Source organism: Schistocerca gregaria, chromosome 10 (genome assembly GCF_023897955.1).
Source record: "Schistocerca gregaria isolate iqSchGreg1 chromosome 10, iqSchGreg1.2, whole genome shotgun sequence".
Classification (NCBI taxonomy): domain Eukaryota; kingdom Metazoa; phylum Arthropoda; class Insecta; order Orthoptera; family Acrididae; genus Schistocerca; species Schistocerca gregaria.
The window spans coordinates 213,865,139-213,885,626 of record NC_064929.1 but is presented as its reverse complement, the minus strand read 5'-3'; the positions used below and the strand labels follow the sequence as shown (position 1 = coordinate 213,885,626).

At 43.4% G+C, this 20,488-nt stretch overlaps 1 protein-coding gene across 1 annotated transcript in view; it reads right to left on the bottom strand.

The window, feature by feature from the left end:
- Positions 1–20,488, bottom strand: part of LOC126293686 (N-chimaerin) — a 58,617-nt gene that overhangs the window by 8,911 nt on the left and 29,218 nt on the right. The window contains exons 6-8 of the mRNA XM_049986978.1: positions 12,635–12,886; positions 11,217–11,354; positions 4,680–4,785 (exon numbers count right to left, since the gene is read on the bottom strand). Of these exons, the coding sequence (XP_049842935.1) occupies positions 4,680–4,785; positions 11,217–11,354; positions 12,635–12,886 (496 nt within the window). The remainder of the gene's footprint in view (positions 1–4,679; positions 4,786–11,216; positions 11,355–12,634; positions 12,887–20,488) is intronic.

The window sequence follows — 20,488 nt, the reverse complement described above, 5'->3', positions numbered from 1 at the left end:
GTAACACGACAGAGGCCACCACTCTTTACAATATATTGTATTTACCCCATTATACGATGAAGTTTTTCCAAGCCCATCAGTCGAAAAATACGGGGTAGTCTTATACATTCGTACATGTCGTGTAATAGATTAATATAGGGATTGCTTCACAGTTACAGGTAAAGCTTTGGCATCTGAGGTCATGTGAAAATTTATTTTGAATTCGGATGAGCTGTGTAATGTCACAAAATTGCTGACACCAGCATTCGTACTCCTGCCACTGGTACAATCACTGGCAATACCTAATTTGACTACAATTTGTTTTAATGGTCTATTATTTAATATATTTATTTTTTTCTTTCACCAGGATTTCTTTTTTAATTTTTAATTTAACTCCGAGATGAGTGAGTGCAACAGCTGACAGTCATTCGACCACTGCGTAACATAGACTGCCCACTTCTGCACAGGCTGTAGAAATGGAGAGGACGAGCTGCAAGGCACTGCATCAGAATCTGTTCTGACCTCCTTGTGCTACAAGATGCTGTTCTCTCTCTCTCTTTTACAATAAGTTACTGTTAATTGTTTTTCCTGGATTGACTGGAGAAAACTGCCACAAAAGTAATACCAACTGCAACTTTGTTTTCATTAGAATGTATTACACACTACCAAAGGAAAACACTAGACTGTTTTCATAGTAGTAATGAGAAACAGTTGGCAACTAAATCTTACTCTGAGTTAGAAGCATAAGCATTTTTATTTGTAGTCCTAACTGAACTGACTTTAAAACTGGACAAATCGTGTATGTTTCTGCAGCAGACGGTAAAGTCTAAATACGGGTCAGGGGCACATTTTGTGCAGCGATGTTGTCTATGCTCGCTATAAGATGGGAAACAAATGAGAGAGGGTATGTCAACTGCTGGTACTATGCAGTGGGCAAATGAAGTGCCTGAAAGCATGAGGCAAAGGAAAATACTGACAACTTCAGGGCTGCACAGATGCAAAATCCTCTATATATTCAGGAGAAGAGGTTATGTTCTCAGGTCCCACCATAACCACAAACTCAGACACTGCAACATGTTCAGAATATACAGTGAAATATTTGTGACAACAGAGATTCAAAATTTCACTGTTGCTCGTTTCACTCCTAATAATTTGGACTATGCTATGAGGCCCCACAGCAAACAGCACCTAGGAAATTACAGGATATTCGGAAGAATATTTCATTGCGGCTCGCATACAGTACTATACTGCCTTTTCTTGCCTCTCATTGGTTAGGTGAAACTATCATCCCAGATATTTAAATAACTTACGGGTTTGCTGCCGGGTGACGTCACCCGGCAGCCAACCCGTAAGTTATTTGAACAGTCAATTCGCCGGGAAAAGTTAAGGTCTCACATCCCAGATATTGATAACAGTGGTGGTGGTGGTGGTAATTATGACAACAATTGAAAATAGTAATACCATAGGCGATTGGCTTAGATATTACACAAAGAAGGAAGTGAAGATAAAAATTAATGAAAACCATTTGCTTTTGTTTATTTTATTTATTCTTTTATTGCGAAAATTCAGACAATCAAAAATAGGCATAAGTTTAGAACAGGCACAATGTTAAATTTTTTAGGCAGATACTTCATACCAAAGAAACAGTTTGTAATTTTGGTTAGCCAGAATATGTCAAAAATCAAACTTTCTCAAAGAGCCTCTTTTAAAAAAAATGGGGTATCTCACATTCAGGGCCATCTTATCCACATGTAAATACAGTACATAGAAATCATCTAATGAATAATATGGAAGCTCCACAAGGCTGTTTGCTGGCAAAATGCAGGAAAACTTGTGAACGATCAATGACAGATGCAGGGACTGGCAGTTCACCCTGAACAAAAACAAATTTAACATATTGCCTGTCTGCTAATGTTCAATTACACTACTGGTGTGGAACCACTGGGAACAGTAAAAACTGCAGTATTCCTACGAGTAACCTACAGAGGAATGGCCACACAAAACAAATAACAGGAAAAGTAGATGGCAGGCTGAGACTCACTATAAGAATCTAAAGGGAACAGTTATAATACCAGTTCTTGAATATTGCTCATCAGCCTGGGACTCTTCCATGTTGGATTAATTGGGGGGAGGGAGGGAGGGAGGGGAGGGAGGGAGAGGGGGGAGAGAAAAAGAGAGAGAGAGAGAGAGAGAGAGAGAGAGAGAGAGAGAGAGAGAGAGAGTCGACAAAGAATGGCAAATTTCATCATGTGAATGTTTAGTAAGAGTGATAGCACTATAGAGATGCTCAGCGAACTCCAATGGAAGTTGCTGTGGAAGGGGCGTGAACAAAAAAGCTGTTTGGCATGAAAGGATTAATAAAATGATAAAAGTGCAAAAACTAAGAAGGTCTACATATAACGAAGCATATCTGTCAATTAAAACGCTACATAATCGTGGTTCAGCCAGAGATAACATACATCGGTGAAACACTTTTCCGAAGTCACTCAGAGAAACAGAATTGTCAAAATCCCAAATTTATAGAGAAGAGGTAGAACAGTTATAAATAACAAAAATATGAAAACGAAGGACGATGGAGGATAGGGCCAAATTAAGTGCTATATAGGGAACTGAGGCCTATTAGGTACTATACACACGAATAATATTTCTTTGAAGGTCATACCAAGAGGACATCAGAAATCAGACTGACAAGAAGAATTACAGTTCAGCTCTGGAATCCAAAACAAGCACGACTGATGAAGGAAATAAGAGAGGATATGGATGAACTACAATTGAGCCTGACTGACATGCAAAACAAAAAGTAAATCTAAAGAAACTGAAAAACAAAAATATATTATTTAAACCAAAAATAAACAAACAATACATGGTGATAAGTGTGTTTACAGATGAGAAAACACGGAAAAGATCTAAACCAATGAAAAGGTACTGGGTAGTTCAAAAGGGTCTGAACATGCACTTATTAAAGATTATGAACACCAAATGCTTGACTGAAATGGTCCAATGATGACATAGAAGTGCATAATAATAAATAATAACAATAATAGCACATCACAAAACTAGATATTTTTGATGTGATTTATTTAATAAACATACCAGGAAATGTACAACAGCAGACATACCTGTTAGGTTTGTTTACAAGTTAAAATAGTTCAAAGATGGTGGAATTGTTGTGGGAAAAGGAATTTTTTGTGATGCAATTAGCAAATTTTTGACAAGCCTGGAAAAAAAATTAAGGCATTGGTTACAGAGACAATGAAGCACACTTGTACACACCTTCGAACTATGTTGACAACAATCATTGGCCACAGATAAACGAAAGTCTTCATTCGCAACCTTAGACTCCTGTTTGAGCCCTAGGAAATTATGGTGATCCCTATCAATGCTGACATAACAGGAGTCTTACGTATACCTGAAATGGCAAGTCTCAGCAGTGTAGATATCACGAGGTGACACAAATGCAACATTCCATACCAGCAGGAAATGGTAGATTAACAAAAATCTGCTGTTGAACTGAAAATAATGTGTCTTCTATGCTCAAAGATAGATTCTAAACATCTGCTTTCTTGCGGCATAATGTCTCAGAAAGGGATTTTGATGTTATAACAGTGCTTCCATTTGAAAATACTGTATTTCAACACTGTGTGATAGCTATCCTTATTTAGTTGATTAGATTTAGTAGGTTTGACAAGTTTTTTCAGTAATATAAATAAATGTAATGTGTGATGTCAATTAACATAATCTGACTGATAATGTGTATTATTTTTATTTTTAACTAATACTGAAAAACAATGAAGTGAGAAAAATAGAGGACATACAATACTTGAAAAATAAGTTATAACAAAATAACACTAAAACATATTTTTCTACAAAGTACACAACCTGAGAGATTTTTTATAAAAAAAAGGGTAATACTGAAAGTGTCAAAAAAGTAAAACTAAAATGCTGAAAAAGTAACACGAAGTGTATTAAAAATCTGCACCAAAATTGGCAAAAAATAACACTGAATTTAGGGGGAAAAAACCAACACTGAATTTGCAAATTGGGAAAAAATAACATTGAGCTTGGCAAAACGATAACATCAAAATTGGCCACAAAATAAAATGATTTTTTTTTTCCAGTCCTTAAATATGGTAACAGCCAAAACAATTTCTTCGAAAAAGTCACAGGCAATTTCATTCACAATGCTTATTTATACTCTGAATGAAGAGGTTAGCACAGGGAAGGAATTCGTGGCGGGCCGCATCAAACCAGTCAGTAGACTGATGAAAAAAAATTGCTTATTTAATTGCCTGTGCTCTGTTCTATTGATCTCAATGTGGATGGAATGCTGAACTTTCTCCTCATCTCCAGCTCTGAAAGTAATGCCTGTGACTTCTTTTCTTTTATGATTATGTCTGCTGTTATAATTTCTTGGACTTCCTTGGCGATTTTGTGACATCTCGTCGAATCGGGAGTACTGCCGGTGGTCCGCATTTTTCTAACACAATATTTCGACATCGTACCTCGGCATCTTCATCAGGTGCTTCCTGGAAGTCACAGGAAGCACCTAATAAGAACACCAAGTCACAATGTCGAAATATTGTGGTAGGAAAATGCAGACCACTGGCAGTACACCCAATTCAACAAGATGTCAGGTCTGCTATTAGGTGCATCACTGAAATCTTTTTCCCTTTCACACTTCTACAATGTCCACTGCTCACCTGTGAAGATGCTCCATGAGGAACTTCAAAGTCTGGTAGTGCGCAGGAGGCAGAATCATAACAGCTTCCTTCATAGCTGCTAACTGTTCAGATACAGTCTTCTTTTCTGAAACAAGGGAACAATGAAAACTAACACAAGAACACCCCAGCATATTAGTGTCCTATATCAATTAAGCAGACATTTCAGGGGGGAGGGGAGGGGGGGGGGGGAGAGAGGGAGAGAGGGAGAGAGGGAGAGAGAGAGAGAGAGAGAGAGAGGGAGAGAGGGAGAGAGAGAGAGAGAGAGGGGGGAGAGAGGGAGAGAGAGAGAGAGAGAGAGAGAGAGAATATCACGATAAATGGCTCTCATGATCTAAACGAGCCACCAAAAAATCACACGATGTCTAGCAATAACATCAGAGAATATGATGACCGCATTTGGCTGACCTTATATACGGGGTGGTCCATTGATAGTGACCAGGCCAAATATCTCACAAAATAAGCGTGAAACAAAAAAACTACAAAGAACGAAACTCGTCTAGCTGGAAGGGGGAAACCAGATGGAGCTATGGTTGGCCCACTAGATGGCGCTGTAATAGTCACAAATGTATAAGTATGTGGTATCATGTAAAATTCCACTAGTGCGGATAGTATTTGCTTCGTAATACATTACCCATGTTAAAATGGACCATTTACCAATTGCGGAAAAGGCCGAGATAGTGTTGATGTATGGCTATTGTGATCAAAATGCACAACGGGCGAGTGCAATGTATGCTGCTCGGTATCCTGAACGACATCATCCAAGTATCTGGACCGTTCACTGGATAGTTACGTTATTTAAAGAAACGAAATGTTCAGCCACATGTGAAACATCAACCACGGCCTATAACAAATGATAATGCCAAAGTAGGTGTTTTAGCTGCTATCGGGGCTAATCCGCACATCAGTAGCCGACAAATTGCGCGGCAATCAGGAATCTCAAAAATCTCGGTGTTGAGAATGCTACATCAACATCGATTGCACCCGTACCATATTTCTACGCACCAGGAATTGCATGGGGACGACTCTGAACATTGTGTACAGCTCTGCCACTGGGCACAAGACAAATTACGGAACAATGAAAGATTTTTTGCACACGTTCTATTTAGCGACGGAGCGTCATTCACGAACAGCAGTAACATAAACCGGCATAATATGCACTATTGGGCAATGGAAAATCCACGATGGCTGTGACAAGTGGAACATCAGTGACCTTGGCAGATTTTGTATGGTGCGGTATTAAGGGAGGAAGGATAATTGGGCCCCATTATATCGATGGCAATCTAAATGGTGCAATGTATGCTGATATCCTATGTAATGTTCTACCAATGTTACTACAAGATGTTCCACTGCATGACAGAATGGCGATGTACTTCCAACATGATGGATGTCCAGCACATAGCTCGCATGTGGTTGAAGCAGTATTGAATAGCATATTTCATGCAAGGTGGATTGCTCGAAGCATGGCCCACACGTTCACTTGATCTGACGTCCCCGGATTTCATTCTGTGGGGAAAGTTGAAGGATATTTGCTATCGTGATCCACTGACAACATGCGTCAGCGCACTGTCAATGCATGTGCGAACATTATGGAAGGCGAACTACTCGCTGTTGAGACAAATGTCGTTACACGTATATTGTCAAATGCATTGAGGTTGGCAAACATAATTTTGAGCATTTATTGCATTAATGTGGTATTTACAGGTAATTACGCTGTAACAGCATGCATTCTCAGAAATGGTAAGTTCACAAAGGTGCATGTATCACACTGGAAGAATCGAAGTAAAATGTTCAAACGTATCTATGTTCTGTATTTTAATTTAAAAAACCTACCTTTACCAACTGTTAGTCTAAAATTGTGAGCCATATATTTGTGACCATACAGCATCATCTATCACAAAGCGAAAAAAGTGGTCCAACTAAAACATTCTTATTTCTTTATGTACTACGCGAAAATGTAATAAAAAATGGGGGTCCCTATTTAAAAAAATGCAGTTGATATCCATTTGTAACTATGACAGCACCATCTAGTGGGCCAACCATAGCGCCATCTGGTTTCCCCCTTCAAGCTATACAAGTTTCGTTCTTTGTAGTTTTTTCGTTTGATGCTTATTTTGTGAGATATTTGGCCCGGTCACGATCAATGGACCACTCTGTATAAAATGTGCCCAAATGTAAAGAAGACTGCAGTTATATAAATAAAGAAATTTTAACAACAATAACAACAGTTCATGTGGAACAGTACAAATACATATGACTGCCAGTGACAATGGTACGCCACTCACAGTGTGTGGGAAGGAAATATGAACCTGAACCTCTGCTACTACCTTAGCTCCGGTTGTCAGCGGGTAGTACAGCTCAATTGTTCTGATCTTCCTGCTTGCAACACTTCAGATGCAGCAGAGTTCTCATAGTACTCGACTACCTCGGCTGCAGACGCGAGCAGCAGTCTGTAAAATCTACATGGATACTCAACAAATCAGATTTAAGTCCCTGGCAGACAGTTCATCACACCAACTTCACAATAATTTTCTGTTGTTCCTATCTCTAACAGGGTACAAGAAAAAGAATACCTATATCCTTCCGTGTAAGCACTATTTCCCTCATTTTATTATGAAGATTGTTTCACCCTAAGTAGGTCGGCATAGACAAAATATTTTCGCATTTGGAGGAGAAAGTTGGTAATTGAAATTTTGCTAGAAGATTCCTCCGCAGCGAAAAACACCTTCGTTTTAATGATGTCTACCCCAAATCATGTACCACGTCAGTGACATTCTCTCCCCTATTTCGCGATAATACAAAATGTGCAGCTCTTCTTTGAACTTTCTTGATGTACTCCATTAATCCTATTTGGTAAGGAACCCCAGAACACACAACATTACTGCAAAAAGAGAATGGACAAGCACAGTGTAGGCAGTCTCTTTAGTACGCCTGTTACATTTTCTAAGTGCTCTGCCAATAAAACATAGTCTTTGGTTTGCCTTTCCCACAACATTTTCTATGTGTTCTTTCCCATTTAAGTTGTTCATAATTGTAATTCCTAGGTATTTAGTTGAATTTACAGCCTTTAGATTTGACTGATTTATGGTGTACTGAAGATTAACAGATTTCTTTTAGCACTCATGTGGATGACCTCACACTTTTCATTATTTAGGGTCAATTGCCAATTTTTGCACCATACAGATATCTTTTCTAAATTGTTTAGCAATTTATATTGATCTTCCGGTGACCTAACTAGATGATAAATGACAGTGTCATCTGCAAACAACCTAAGATGGCTGTTCACATTGTCTCCTAAATCGTTTATAAAGTAAAGGGCTTATAACACTACCTTGGAAAACGTCAGAAATCGCTTCTACTTTACTTGACGACTTCCCATCAATTACTACGAACTGTGATCTCTCCGACAGGAAATCATGAATCCCATCATACAACTGAGATGACATTCCACAAGCAAGCAATTTCACTAAAAGCTGCTGGTGTGGTACAGTGTCAAAAGCTTTATGGAAATCTAGAAATATGGAATCAATTTGAAATTCCTTGCCAATAGCACTCAACACTTAATGAAAGTAAAGAGCTAGTTGCATTACACAAGAATGATGTTTTCTAAATCTGCATTGACTGTGCGTCAGCAGACCAATTTCTTCGAGGTAACTCGAAAAGTTCAAACACAATATATGTTCCAAACTCCTGCTGCATATTGACATTAATGTTGTTGTTGTTGTTGTTGTTGTTGTTGTCGTCGTCGTCTTCAGTCCTGAGACTGGTTTGATGCAGCTCTCCACGCTACTCTATCCTGTGCAAGCTTCTTCAACTCCCAGTACCTACTGCAACCTACATCCTTCTGAATCTGCTTAGTGTATTCATCTCTTGGTCTCCCTCTACGATTTTTACCCTCCACGCTGCCCTCTAATGCTAAATTTGTGATCCCTTTATGCCTCAAAACATGTCCTACCAACCGATCCCTTCTTCTAGTCAAGTTGTGCCACAAACTTCTCTTCTCCCTATTCCTATTCAATACCTCCTCATTACTTACGTGATCTATCCACCTTATCTTCAGCACTCTTCTGTAGCACCACATTTCGAAAGCTTCTATTCTCTTCTTATCCAAACTAGTTATCGTCCATGTTTCACTTCCATACATGGCTACACTCCAAACAAATACTTTCAGAAACGACTTCCTGATACATAAATCTATATTCGATGTTAACAAATTTCTCTTCTTCAGAAACGCTTTCCTTGCCATTGCCAGTCTACATTTTATACCCTCTCTACTTCAACCATCATCAGTTATTTTACTTCCTAAATAGCAAAACTCATTTACTACTTTAAGAGTCTCATTTCCTAATCTAATTCCCTCAGCATCACCCGATTCAATTTGACTACATTCAATTCTCCTCGTTTTGCTTTTGTTGATGTTCATCTTATATCCTCCTTTCAAGACACTGTCCATTCCGTTCAACTGCTCTTCCAAGTCCTTTGCCATCTCTGACAGAATTACAATGTCATCAGCGAACCTCAAAGTTTTTACTTCTTCTCCATGAATTTTAATACCTACTCCAAATTTTTCTTTTGTTTCCTTTACTGCTTGCTCAATATACAGATTGAATAACATCGGGGAGAGGCTACAACCCTGTCTCACTCCTTTCCCAACCACTGCTTCCCTTTCATGCCCCTCGACTCTTATGACTGCCATCTGGTTTCTGTACAAATTGTAATTAGACATTACATTACATTAATGATATGGGCCTGTAATTTAGTGGATTACTCCTACTTCCTTTCTTGAATATTGGTGTGACCTGTGCAATTTCCAGTTTTTGGGTATGCTCGAGTATAAATTAATGAATGAATCTATGTACTCTAAATTATTAGGGGTTTATAAACTGAGGTGACAATACTCATGGAATAGTGATACACGCACATACAGATGGCGGTAGTATAGCTTACACAAGACATAAAGGACAGTGCCTTGGCACAGCTGTCATTTGTACTTAAGTGATTCGTGTGAAAAGATTTCCAATGTGATTACAGTTGCTCAACTGGAATTAACAGACTTTGACCACGGAATGGTAGTTGAATCTAGATACGTGGGACATTTCATTTTGGAAATCATTTGGAAATTCAATATTCCACAATCCGCAGTGTCAAGAGTGTGCTGAGAATACAATATTTCAGGAATTAGCTCTCAATGGCCTTCACTCAATGACAGAGTGATGGCGGTTGGGAAGAGCGGTCAGTGTTAAAATTTGAGGTACACTGCACGAAATAAATGTAGAAGTCAATGTGGGACGTAAGACTAATGTATCCGTTATGACAAGGCAGTGAAATTTTGCATTAATTGGCTATGGCAGCAAATGACCGATACGAGTGCCTTTGCTAACAGTGTGGCACCGTCTGCACTGCCTCTCCTCGGCTCGTAACAATAATGGTCACACCATAAATGACTTGAAAATCGTGGCCTAGTCAGATGAGTCCTGTTTTCCTTTGATAAGAACTGACAGTAGGGTTCGAGCGTGGTGCTGACTCCACAAAGTTGTAGCCCCAAATTCTCAACAAGGCATTCTGCAGCCTAGTGGTGGCTCCATAAGTGTGTGCACTGTGTTTACATGGAATGGACTGGGTCCTCCGATTTAACTGGACCGATCAATGGCTGGAAATGCTTATGTTCAGTTACTTGGAAACCATTTGAAGCCACATTTATGTTCCCAAATGACAACTACAACTGTTCGCGGTCAGTTTGTTAACATTCTGGACAGTTCAAGCGAATAATTTGGCAACCACGATTGCCCAACATGAATCTCAATGAACATTCGTGAGACATAATCAAGAGGTCAGTTTGTGCACAAAATCTTGAACCGTCAGCTCTTTCGCAATTAAGGACGGCTATAGAGGCAACGTGGCTCGATATTTCTCCAAGGGGCTTCTGACAACTTGTCGAGTTCGTGCCGTATCAAGCTGCTGCACTACATCAAGCAAAAGCACTTTTGTCACCTCAGTGCATTTATAGAAATTGAACTGACAGCCATATATTATGAACTTCTTGAACATATAAGCTCTGCAACGTTTGAATTCAGAATAATATCATATTTTGGAGATGCAAAAAGTCAAAGTTTGTTAACTAAAATCTCAAAAGTTTACTTACCTTTCACACATTCATTCACTAATGTCTTATTAAGGCACCGTCTTCTGGGCAACTCACCACTGGGAAAGAAAGTGGTTGTTCCACAGAAGGAGATAATATGGGTAACGTATCGTGTTCATTATTAGGTATTACATCACCTCAAAAACACTGTTCACAATGCAAAAGGTATTAAAAACATACCCTAGGGGGAAGAAACAACCTAAAGAAAAGTAGAACTTGGGAAGAAGCAATCTCAAGGGGGATGGGGAGGGGGGAATAGCTAATAGGAAACTTATGTTAGGAAAAAAAATTAGGAGGTAAGGGCAAAACATGTTATGGTGAACAAATATCTCAAATGCAGGCTACACCAGGCTGTACAAACAGCTTTCAGTACTTACTAGTTGCTTCAATAAGTGGTGGATGAGCATCAAATGTAATGAGAGGTATGGGCAGCAGCCGCAGGTACAGCTTCAGAGCTCCGGCAATAACATTGATGTTGTCGTACTTCTCTGGTCCGAGGTCTGCCAACTCGCCATCTGCAAACACCATCGTGTAGTGCGCATGCACATGAAACCTAAGTGACGTGCTTTAGCAAACAAAAAATTGTGAAAAGTCTAGTTAGTATCCATTCAGTATATGATTTGGATGAGACAGGCGAGGATAGCTGAAAGAAATAACTAAATGCACCTAACTGATCATGTATGTAAAATAAACGAGAGAGAAAATAGCATGCAGCAGCTTCTCTCATTATTGAGAAAACATCTGATAAGATTTGGTACGGTGGCTCAATTTTCAAACTGTCTTAATTAGTTACTTCAGGAGACATAATGTGCAGGATTGATTGATTTCTGACGAGGAAGGAATGGTCTGTGAGGTGCTGCACACTCGGCTGTACGAACGGAAATACCGGGGCTGTGGTAGGTATCACAATGATCACAGTTTACAACAACATGCCCCTGTAGGCGTATGCTGATGACACTGCTGATTTAAAAGTACTTGCACTGTCAAAACTTCAGGAACATATAGAACTACTACATATTGATGCAAAGTTTGAAACACTGACATAACCCCCCCCCCAAAAAAAAAACATACATTTTTGTTTCCAAATGCATACAACCAAGTGGAAAAAGTGTCGGTAAATTCAAATGTAGTGACTGCAATTTATTTAGGTGTTTACTTATAGGGGAGAGTTAAGCACTTGTCAGTAGAATAAGACAAGCAGGGGCTTCTGTCAAGGTCAGAAATCCCATGTTAACATCGAAGTTCTAACAACTGTTTTTTCACAATCAAGATATATGCCCCCAACTGAATTTTTTCACAGTGGTGGAAGACTGTGCAATCAATGTGAAAGCTCTGTATCTCAGTAAACTAAGCTACTGCAAGACAATACGTAACTGCAACCACTGAGAAACTCTACGAAATGAATTCCCCAGACAACTACTTAGTACCTTGCTTACTGATCATAATTTAACCCTGGACAATTTTTACTTGTTTGGGCCCCTGGAAGAGGAGTAAGGGTATGACAATAAAGCAACAATATAATTGTTGAGAAGTACATGGGCAACTGGTAGGGGGTATTTTTGCAGTGAAGGGAGCAGTCATGGTCCATCTAAGAATACCCACCTAAAATTTTGGTAGTCCTCACTATAATCACAAATTCATTCTGCGATCGAACACAGACATCGCATTAGATCTGTTATATGCACAATTAAATGTCATACTTTGAACAGTACAAAAAAATAAAACCACTTACAGATCAGCAATGATACAGAGCATATACCTGTAGGTCATGCCAAAGGGAGCAATAGAAGCAGACCTGTGTCGAGTGCCAGCTTGAGTGCCTCGACCTCCTCGGCGAAGCCGGACACGCGGTACAGGCCTTCCGTGTCCAGGCCGCGTCGCTCTATCTCCTCGACACAGCGCCTCACGACGCGCGGTACGTGGCTGCGCTGCTGCGAAGCCAATGTCGTCAGGTCCAGGCCGAATACTCCGCGCACACCCTTCAGTTTGGGCAAACAGTCTGACGGCACCTTTCGGGAGCATTTGCAGTGTGCAGAGAACCCACAGTCTAAAAAAAAAGAGCCAAGGTAACAGCATTTCAATAGTGGGCATTAATCAGAGTGTAAGGGAGTGTCAGAGAAGGGACTCCAGGCAGTGCCTCCAATACAGCAAGTATTGATTTTCATTTCTAAAAATATTTTAGCACCCAGAAGAGAATCACCAAGCTAGATTAGTATCTTTCAGATTGTAAAAATTGAATCACACCATCTTACTGCATGAAAAACCCATTTTATATGAGAAGTGCACCAATAGAGACAGCATGTCTGGGGGCAGGAGGGGTGGTCTAGGTTGGAAAAGGGGAGAGAGTAAACAGAAAGCATGTGAAACGGGAAGGTGGTGAGGTGAGGTGAGAAAGGGGGAGGGGGAGAAGGTGATAAAGGGGGAGGGGGAGAAGGTGATAAAGGGGGAGGGGGAGAAGGTGATAAAGGAGGAGGGGGAGAGGTGATAAAGGGGGAGGGGGAGAAGGTGATAAAGGGGGAAGGGGGCGAAGGTGATAAAGGGGGAAGGGGGGAGAAGTGATGAAGGGGGAGGGGGAGGAGGTGATAAAGGGGGAAGGGGGGAGGTGATAAAGGGGGAGGGGGAGAGGTGATAAAGGGGGAGGGGGAGAAGGTGAAAAAAGGGGGAGGGGGAGAAGGTGAAAAAAGGGGGAGGGGGAGAAGGTGAAAAAAGGGGGAGGGGGGAGGGGGAGAGGTGAAAAAAGGGGGAGGGGGAGAAGGTGATAAAGGGGGAAGGGGAGCGGTGATAAAGGGGGAGGGGGAGAGGTGATAAAGGGGGAGGGGGAGAGGTGATAAAGGGGGAGGGGGAGAGGTGATAAAGGGGGAGGGGGAGAGGTGATAAAGGGGGAGAAGGTGATAAAGGGGGAGGGGGAGAGGTGATAAAGGGGGAGGGGGAGAGGTGATAAAGGGGGAGGGGGAGAGGTGATAAAGGGGAAGGGGGAGAGGTGATAAAGGGGAAGGGGGAGAGGTGATAAAGGGGAAGGGGGAGAGGTGATAAAGGGGAAGGGGGAGAGGTGATAAAGGGGGAAGGGGAGAGGTGATAAAGGGGGAAGGGGAGAGGTGATAAAGGGGGAAGGGGAGAAGGTGATAAAGGGGGAAGGGGAGAAGGTGATAAAGGGGGAAGGGGAGAAGGTGATAAAGGGGGAGGGGGAGAAGGTGATAAAGGGGGAGGGGGAGAGGTGATAAAGGGGGAAGGGGGGAGAAGTGATGAAGGGGGAGGGGGAGGAGGTGATAAAGGGGGAAGGGGGAGGTGATAAAGGGGGAGGGGGAGAGGTGATAAAGGGGGAGGGGCAGAAGGTGAAAAAAGGGGGAGGGGGGAGAAGGTGAAAAAAGGGGGAGGGGGAGAAGGTGAAAAAAGGGGGAGGGGGGAGGGGGAGAAGGTGAAAAAAGGGGGAGGGGGAGGGGGAGAGGTGAAAAAAGGGGGAGGGGGAGAAGGTGATAAAGGGGGAAGGGGAGCGGTGATAAAGGTGGAGGGGGAGCGGTGATAAAGGGGGAGGGGGAGAGGTGATAAAGGGGGAGGGGGAGAGGTGATAAAGGGGGAGGGGGAGAGGTGATAAAGGGGGAGGGGGCGAGGTGATAAAGGGGGAGGGGGAGAAGGTGATAAAGGGGGAGGGGGAGAGGTGATAAAGGGGGAGGGGGAGAGGTGATAAAGGGGAAGGGGGAGAGGTTATAAAGGGGAAGGGGGAGAGGTTATAAAGGGGAAGGGGGAGAGGTGATAAAGGGGAAGGGGGAGAGGTGATAAAGGGGAAGGGGAGAGGTGATAAAGGGGAAGGGGGAGAGGTGATAAAGGGGAAGGGGAGAGGTGATAAAGGGGGAAGGGGAGAGGTGATAAAGGGGGAAGGGGAGAGGTGATAAAGGGGGAAGGGGAGAAGGTGATAAAGGGGGAAGGGGAGAAGGTGATAAAGGGGGAGGGGGAGAAGGTGATAAAGGGGAGGGGGAGAAGGTGATAAAGGGGGAGGGGGAGAGGTGATAAAGGGGGAGGGGGAGAGGTGATAAAGGGGGAGGGGGAGAGGTGATAAAGGGGGAGGGGGAGAGGTGATAAAGGGGGAGGGGGAGAGGTGATAAAGGGGGAGGGGGAGAGGTGATAAAGGGGGAGGGGCAGAGGTGATAAAGGGGGAGGGGGAGAGGTGATAAAGGGGGAGGGGGAGAGGTGATAAAGGGGGAGGGGGAGAGGTGATAAAAGGGGAGGGGAGAGGTGATAAAGGGGGAGGGGGAGAGGTGATAAAGGGGGAGGGGGAGAGGTGATAAAGGTGGAGGGGGAGAGGTGATAAAGGGGGAGGGGGAGAGGTGATAAAGGGGGAGAGGTGAGAGGGAGGTAAAGAGGAGAGGTGAGAGGAGGATGGGAGGTGAGAGGGAGGTAAGGAGGAGAGGTGAGAGGGAGGTAGAAAGAGGCAGAAGAGAGATGCAGAAGAGTAAAGGGGGAGGAGAGAGAGAGGGGGAGGGGCAAGAGGAATGAGGTGAAATGGGGAAGGCAAGGCAGATGGGAATGGAAGGTGAGGCGGAGGCAACAGGTGGAGGGGACTGGAGGACAGGGGAAGAGTGTGGAAGGATAGGATAGGGGATGGGACGGGAATGGAGGGATAGGGGAGGGGAGACATGGGATACGGGGAGGAGGGGGGGGGGCAGAAACACTAGATCGCGTGTTTGCAGAGTGTGGTGGGAGAGATTGGTTGGTTTGGGATATAAAGTGACCAAACTACAGCGTCGTCATTCCCTTTTCCTTGATGCAAACAAGAGTCAAGATAAAACAACATCCAAAGTACATTTTGGAAAGTAAAAGGGGGAAAAGGAATGGAGAACCACAAGTTAAAAAGAAAACAAATGGAACAAACAAAAAACGGGGGAAACATACACCACAAGAAAAAGTAAAAGAAGTTATTAAAACCATAGAGCAGATGGTCTGAGCTGGCTGATCACAAGTATAAAAAAGAATGAGCCAGTCAATCTGCAACACACTAAAATGTCCACTCCAAAAAGACAAGGCGAGATGAACACATGCAGGGAAAGTGTGACCACCAAGACAAACAAATGCAAAGAAAGGGTGACAGAGAGTTAAAATGGAGGGAGCGTGGAAGCCTTGGAGAGAAGGCCAAATGACCAACCTTAGATGTTATGATCAAAAAACCTCTCATGAATAAAACGTAAAACTAAGTCTGCTGTTGAGGCACTATCATCCAACACTGAAGGCAGAGTGTTGGGAAGGTTAAAATTGCGGCTAAAAATGGGCAGTTGGTTAGTTTAAAAGAGGGGGGGAATGGACCAACTGTGAGGTCATCGGGCCCTTGTTCCCAGTAAAATAATTACACGACGGAACGAAAGGAAAGGAAATGTACAGCACAATAACAAGAGAAAGGAAGAACAACAGAAGGACAAGCAACACTACCACAGACAAAAAAAAAAAAAAAAAAAAAAAAAAAAAAAAAAAAAAATCCAGGAAAAGAAAACCAGAGACGCAAGAAACAGGTAGAAGGAGTAAAAACAAGAGAGCAGATGACCACGGCTGGCCGACCACAAGAATAAAAAGGAAAAGCCAGCAACTAAGTCACACATTAAAACATCCACCTTAAAAGCATTAGAGTGAAGAACACAAAGGACATATGCTAAAACTTATATAGAATGACAAAACCCACCGTCGCGTATAAAACATAAAACTAAATTAGCCAATGGGGCGCTGTCAGCTAAGATTAATGGCAACGTGTCCGGTAACTGAAGAGTCCGTTGCAGGGCAGCCAAAGAAGGACATCTCACCAAGATACTGGCCACTGTCAACCGGGCGCTGCACTGACACTGAGGTGGGTTATCATGGCGCAGGAGGTAGCCGTGTGACACCCAAGACTGCCCAATGCGGAGCTGGCAGAGATAAACAGTGTCCCTGCAAGAGCCCGCATGGAGGACTACCACACATCCATAGTGCCCTTAATGGCACACACTTTGTTGTGCGTGCTAAGGTTATGCCATTTCGTCTCCCAAAGCCGCAAAACCTTGTGGCATAGTAATGAACGCAGGTCAGTTGCAGAGAAGCCTATCTCCATAAGCAGTTTCCACGTAGCCTGTCAGCAAGTTCGTTGCATGGGATTCCGACGTGACCTGGGATGCTGACAAACACCACCAAACGGCCGGACCGTTCCAGGGCATAGACGGACTCCTGGATGGTCGCTGTCAAAGAATGACGAGGGTAGCACTGGTAGAGAGCTTGTAGGCTGCTCAAGGAGACTGTACACAGAAGAAATGCCTCCCCAGGGCATGAGCGGATGTGCTCAAGAGCACGAGATATAGCCGCCAGCTTGGCAGTGAAAACATTGCATCACACTAGATCGCGTGTTGTTCAATATGTCCTCCATGGACATATGTGACGCCGACGTGAGCATGACCCATCGAGCTGTCGGTGTAACCCACTTCATGGCCTCGGTACTTGTCAAGAATCGAGATGAAGTGGCAGTGGAGAGCTGGGGGGTTAACTGAGTCCTTAGGGCTGACCGAAGCTGCAGCCTAGGTGTACACCATGGAGGTGTATGTGAATGGAACTCAAGTAGAGGTGGTAAAGGCAAGGACGGCAGTTCAGAAAGAAGGGATCGGATGCGAACTGCGATTGGAACCCCTGACTTGGGCCGCCGATGCAGAAAATGAACCGCCGTGTGTGGGAAAAGGAGACAGTGATTCGATATGCGCAGGAGAACTACGAATGTGTGCTACATAACTAGCCAGCAGTTGCGCAAGCCTTACCTGCAATGGAGGCACTCCGGCTTCCACAAGGATGCTAGTCACCGGACTCGTCCTACAAGCGCCTGTCGCCGGGCGAACGCTACAGTGGTGTCGCACTGGGATGAGTAAACACAACGCTGAGGTTGCAGCCGAACCATAAACCAGACTTCCATAGCCATAGTCAAGGAGGGATTGTGCAAGGGCTCTGTAGAGCTGCAGCTGTGTAGAGAGATCTGTACCCCAGTTGGTATTGTTAGGCAGCGGAGGGTATTGAGGTGCTGTCAGCGCTTCCGCTGAAGCTGTTGAAGGTGAGGAAACCAAGTCAATCGGGCGTCAAAAACCAGTCCTAGGACTCAATATGTCTCCACTGCAGTGAGTGGATCATCATTAAGGTAAAGTTCTGGTTCCGGATGAATGGTACGACACTGACAGAAGTGCATAACACACGACTTTGAGTCCAAAAACTGGAAACCGTGGTTTAGAGCCTACGACTGCGCCTTGTGGATGGATCCCTGTAAGCACTGCTTGGCAACACCAGTACTGGTGGAGCAGTATGAAATGCCAAAGTCTTCTGCATACAGAGAAGGAGAGACGGACGGCCTTACAGCTGGTGTTAGACCATTAATGGCCACTAAAAATAGACACTCAATACATAGCCCTGCGGGACCCCATTCTCTTGGATATGGGGGGAACTATGGGAGGCACCAACTTGGACAGTAAATTCTGGATAAAATTTGAAAGTGGGCCTTGGAGACCACACTCATATAATGTGGCAAGGATATGATGTCAACAGGAGGTGTCATACACTTTTCTCATATCAAAAATGACGGCATCAAAGCGTTAAAAATCTGGAAAAGGCTGTTTGGATGGCAGACTCGAGGGACACAAGATTATCAATGGTAGAGTGACCCTGGTGGAAGCCGCCCTGACATGGAGCCAGTAGGCCACGTGACTCCAGGTCCCAACCCAACCGCCGACACACCATAGGTTCCAGCAGCTTACAAAGAACATTGGTGAGGCTGATGCGCCGATAGCTATCCACATCAAGTGGGTTTTTACCGGGTTTGAGCACTGGAATGATGGTGCTCTCCCGCCACTGGGATGGAAAGACCCCGTCTCATCAGATCCGGTTGAAGATTATGAGATTTCACTCGTAGTCAGATGAGAGATGTTTAATCATCTGACTGTGGGTCCAATCTGGCCCTGGAATGGGTATCTGAAAGACAGATTAGACACCATAGGAGGTGGTGTCTTCATTGCTGTTGACAAAAATATGGTGTCTACTGAGGTCGAAGTAGTGTGACTGTGAAGTTATCTGGACACGTTTAACAGGGCTAGGAGAAATAAAGTTAGTTGTTGCGTGTTATTTCTGGCCACTAGGTTCCACCGTGACAGTTCTAGAATCATTCAATAGGACTCTACACTCGATATCGCACAAGTACCCGGCTGTCGGAGGTGACTTCAACCTACTTAGTATAGACTGGGATGTCTATGGATTCATTACAGGTGGTACAGACAAGCCGTCGTGTGAAAACTGTCTTGAGTAGATAAATCAACAGCCAACGTGTAATGGAAATATTTTAGATCTGGTAGCCACAAACAGACCAGACCTCATAGACGGGGTCAGTGTTGAGACAGGGATTAGTGATCATGATATTGTCATTACGACTATGGTTACTAAAGTTAAAAAGTCAGTCAAGAGTATTCTTACTAGAAATAGCAGATAAGCAGTTGTTAGCATCCCACTTAGTAAATGAATCGCCTTCATTTACTTCCGGTACGATGGACATGGAAGAATTATGGGTAAATGATAAACACATTGTAAATCATGCATTGGACAAGTATGTGCCGAAAAAGTGGGTTACGGACGAGAAAGACCCACCGTGGTTTAACAGCGCAATTCGGAGACTGCTCAGGAATCAAAGACAGTTACACTCACAGTACAAGAAAGATTGGGAGAATGAGGGCAGGCAAAAGCTAGTAGAGATTCGTGCTGCTGTAAAAAGAGCGATGCGCGAAGCACATAACCACTACCACCGTCACACCTTAGGAAAAGATCTTGCTGAAAAGCCAAGGAAATTCTGGTCTTATGTAAAATCAGTTAAGCGGGACGAAGGCTTCCATCCAGTCACTCACTGATCAGTCTGGCCTGGCAACGGAAGACAGCAAAACCACGCAGGAGGATTGTACAAACATACTGCCGTTTGAGTCTCGTACAGATTCCCATATCGAGGACATAGTGATAGACATCCCTGGGGTTGTGAAGCACCTGCATGGGTTGAAAATAAATAAATCACCAGGTCCTGATGGGATTCCAATTCGGTTTTACAGAGAGTACTCTACTGCATTGGCTCCTTACATAGCTTGCATTTATTGCGAATCTCTTGCCCAACGTAAAGTCCTGAAAGACTGGAAAAAAAGCGCGTGTGACGCCTGTATATAAGAAGGGTAGAAGGACGGATCCTCAAAATTACAGACCAATATCCTTAACATCGGTTTGTTGCAGGATTCTCGAACATATTCTCAGTTCGAATATAATGAATTTCCTTGAGACAGAGAAGTTGCTGTCCATGCAACAGCACGGCTTTAGAAAGCATTGCTCCTGCGAAACGCAACTCGCCCTTTTTCACATGATATCTTGCGAACCATGGATGAAGGGTATCAGACGGATGCCATATTCCTTGACTTCCGAGAAGCGTTTGACTCGGTGCCCCACTCCTAACTAAGGTACGAGCATGTGGGATTGGTTCCCAAGTATGTGAGTGGCTCGAAGACTTCTAAAGTAATAGAACCCAGTACGTTGCCCTCGATGGTGAGTGTTCATCGGAGGTGAGGGCATCATCTGGAGTGCCCCAGGGAAGTATGGTAGGTCCGCTGTTGTTTTCTATCTACATAAATGATCTTTTGGATAG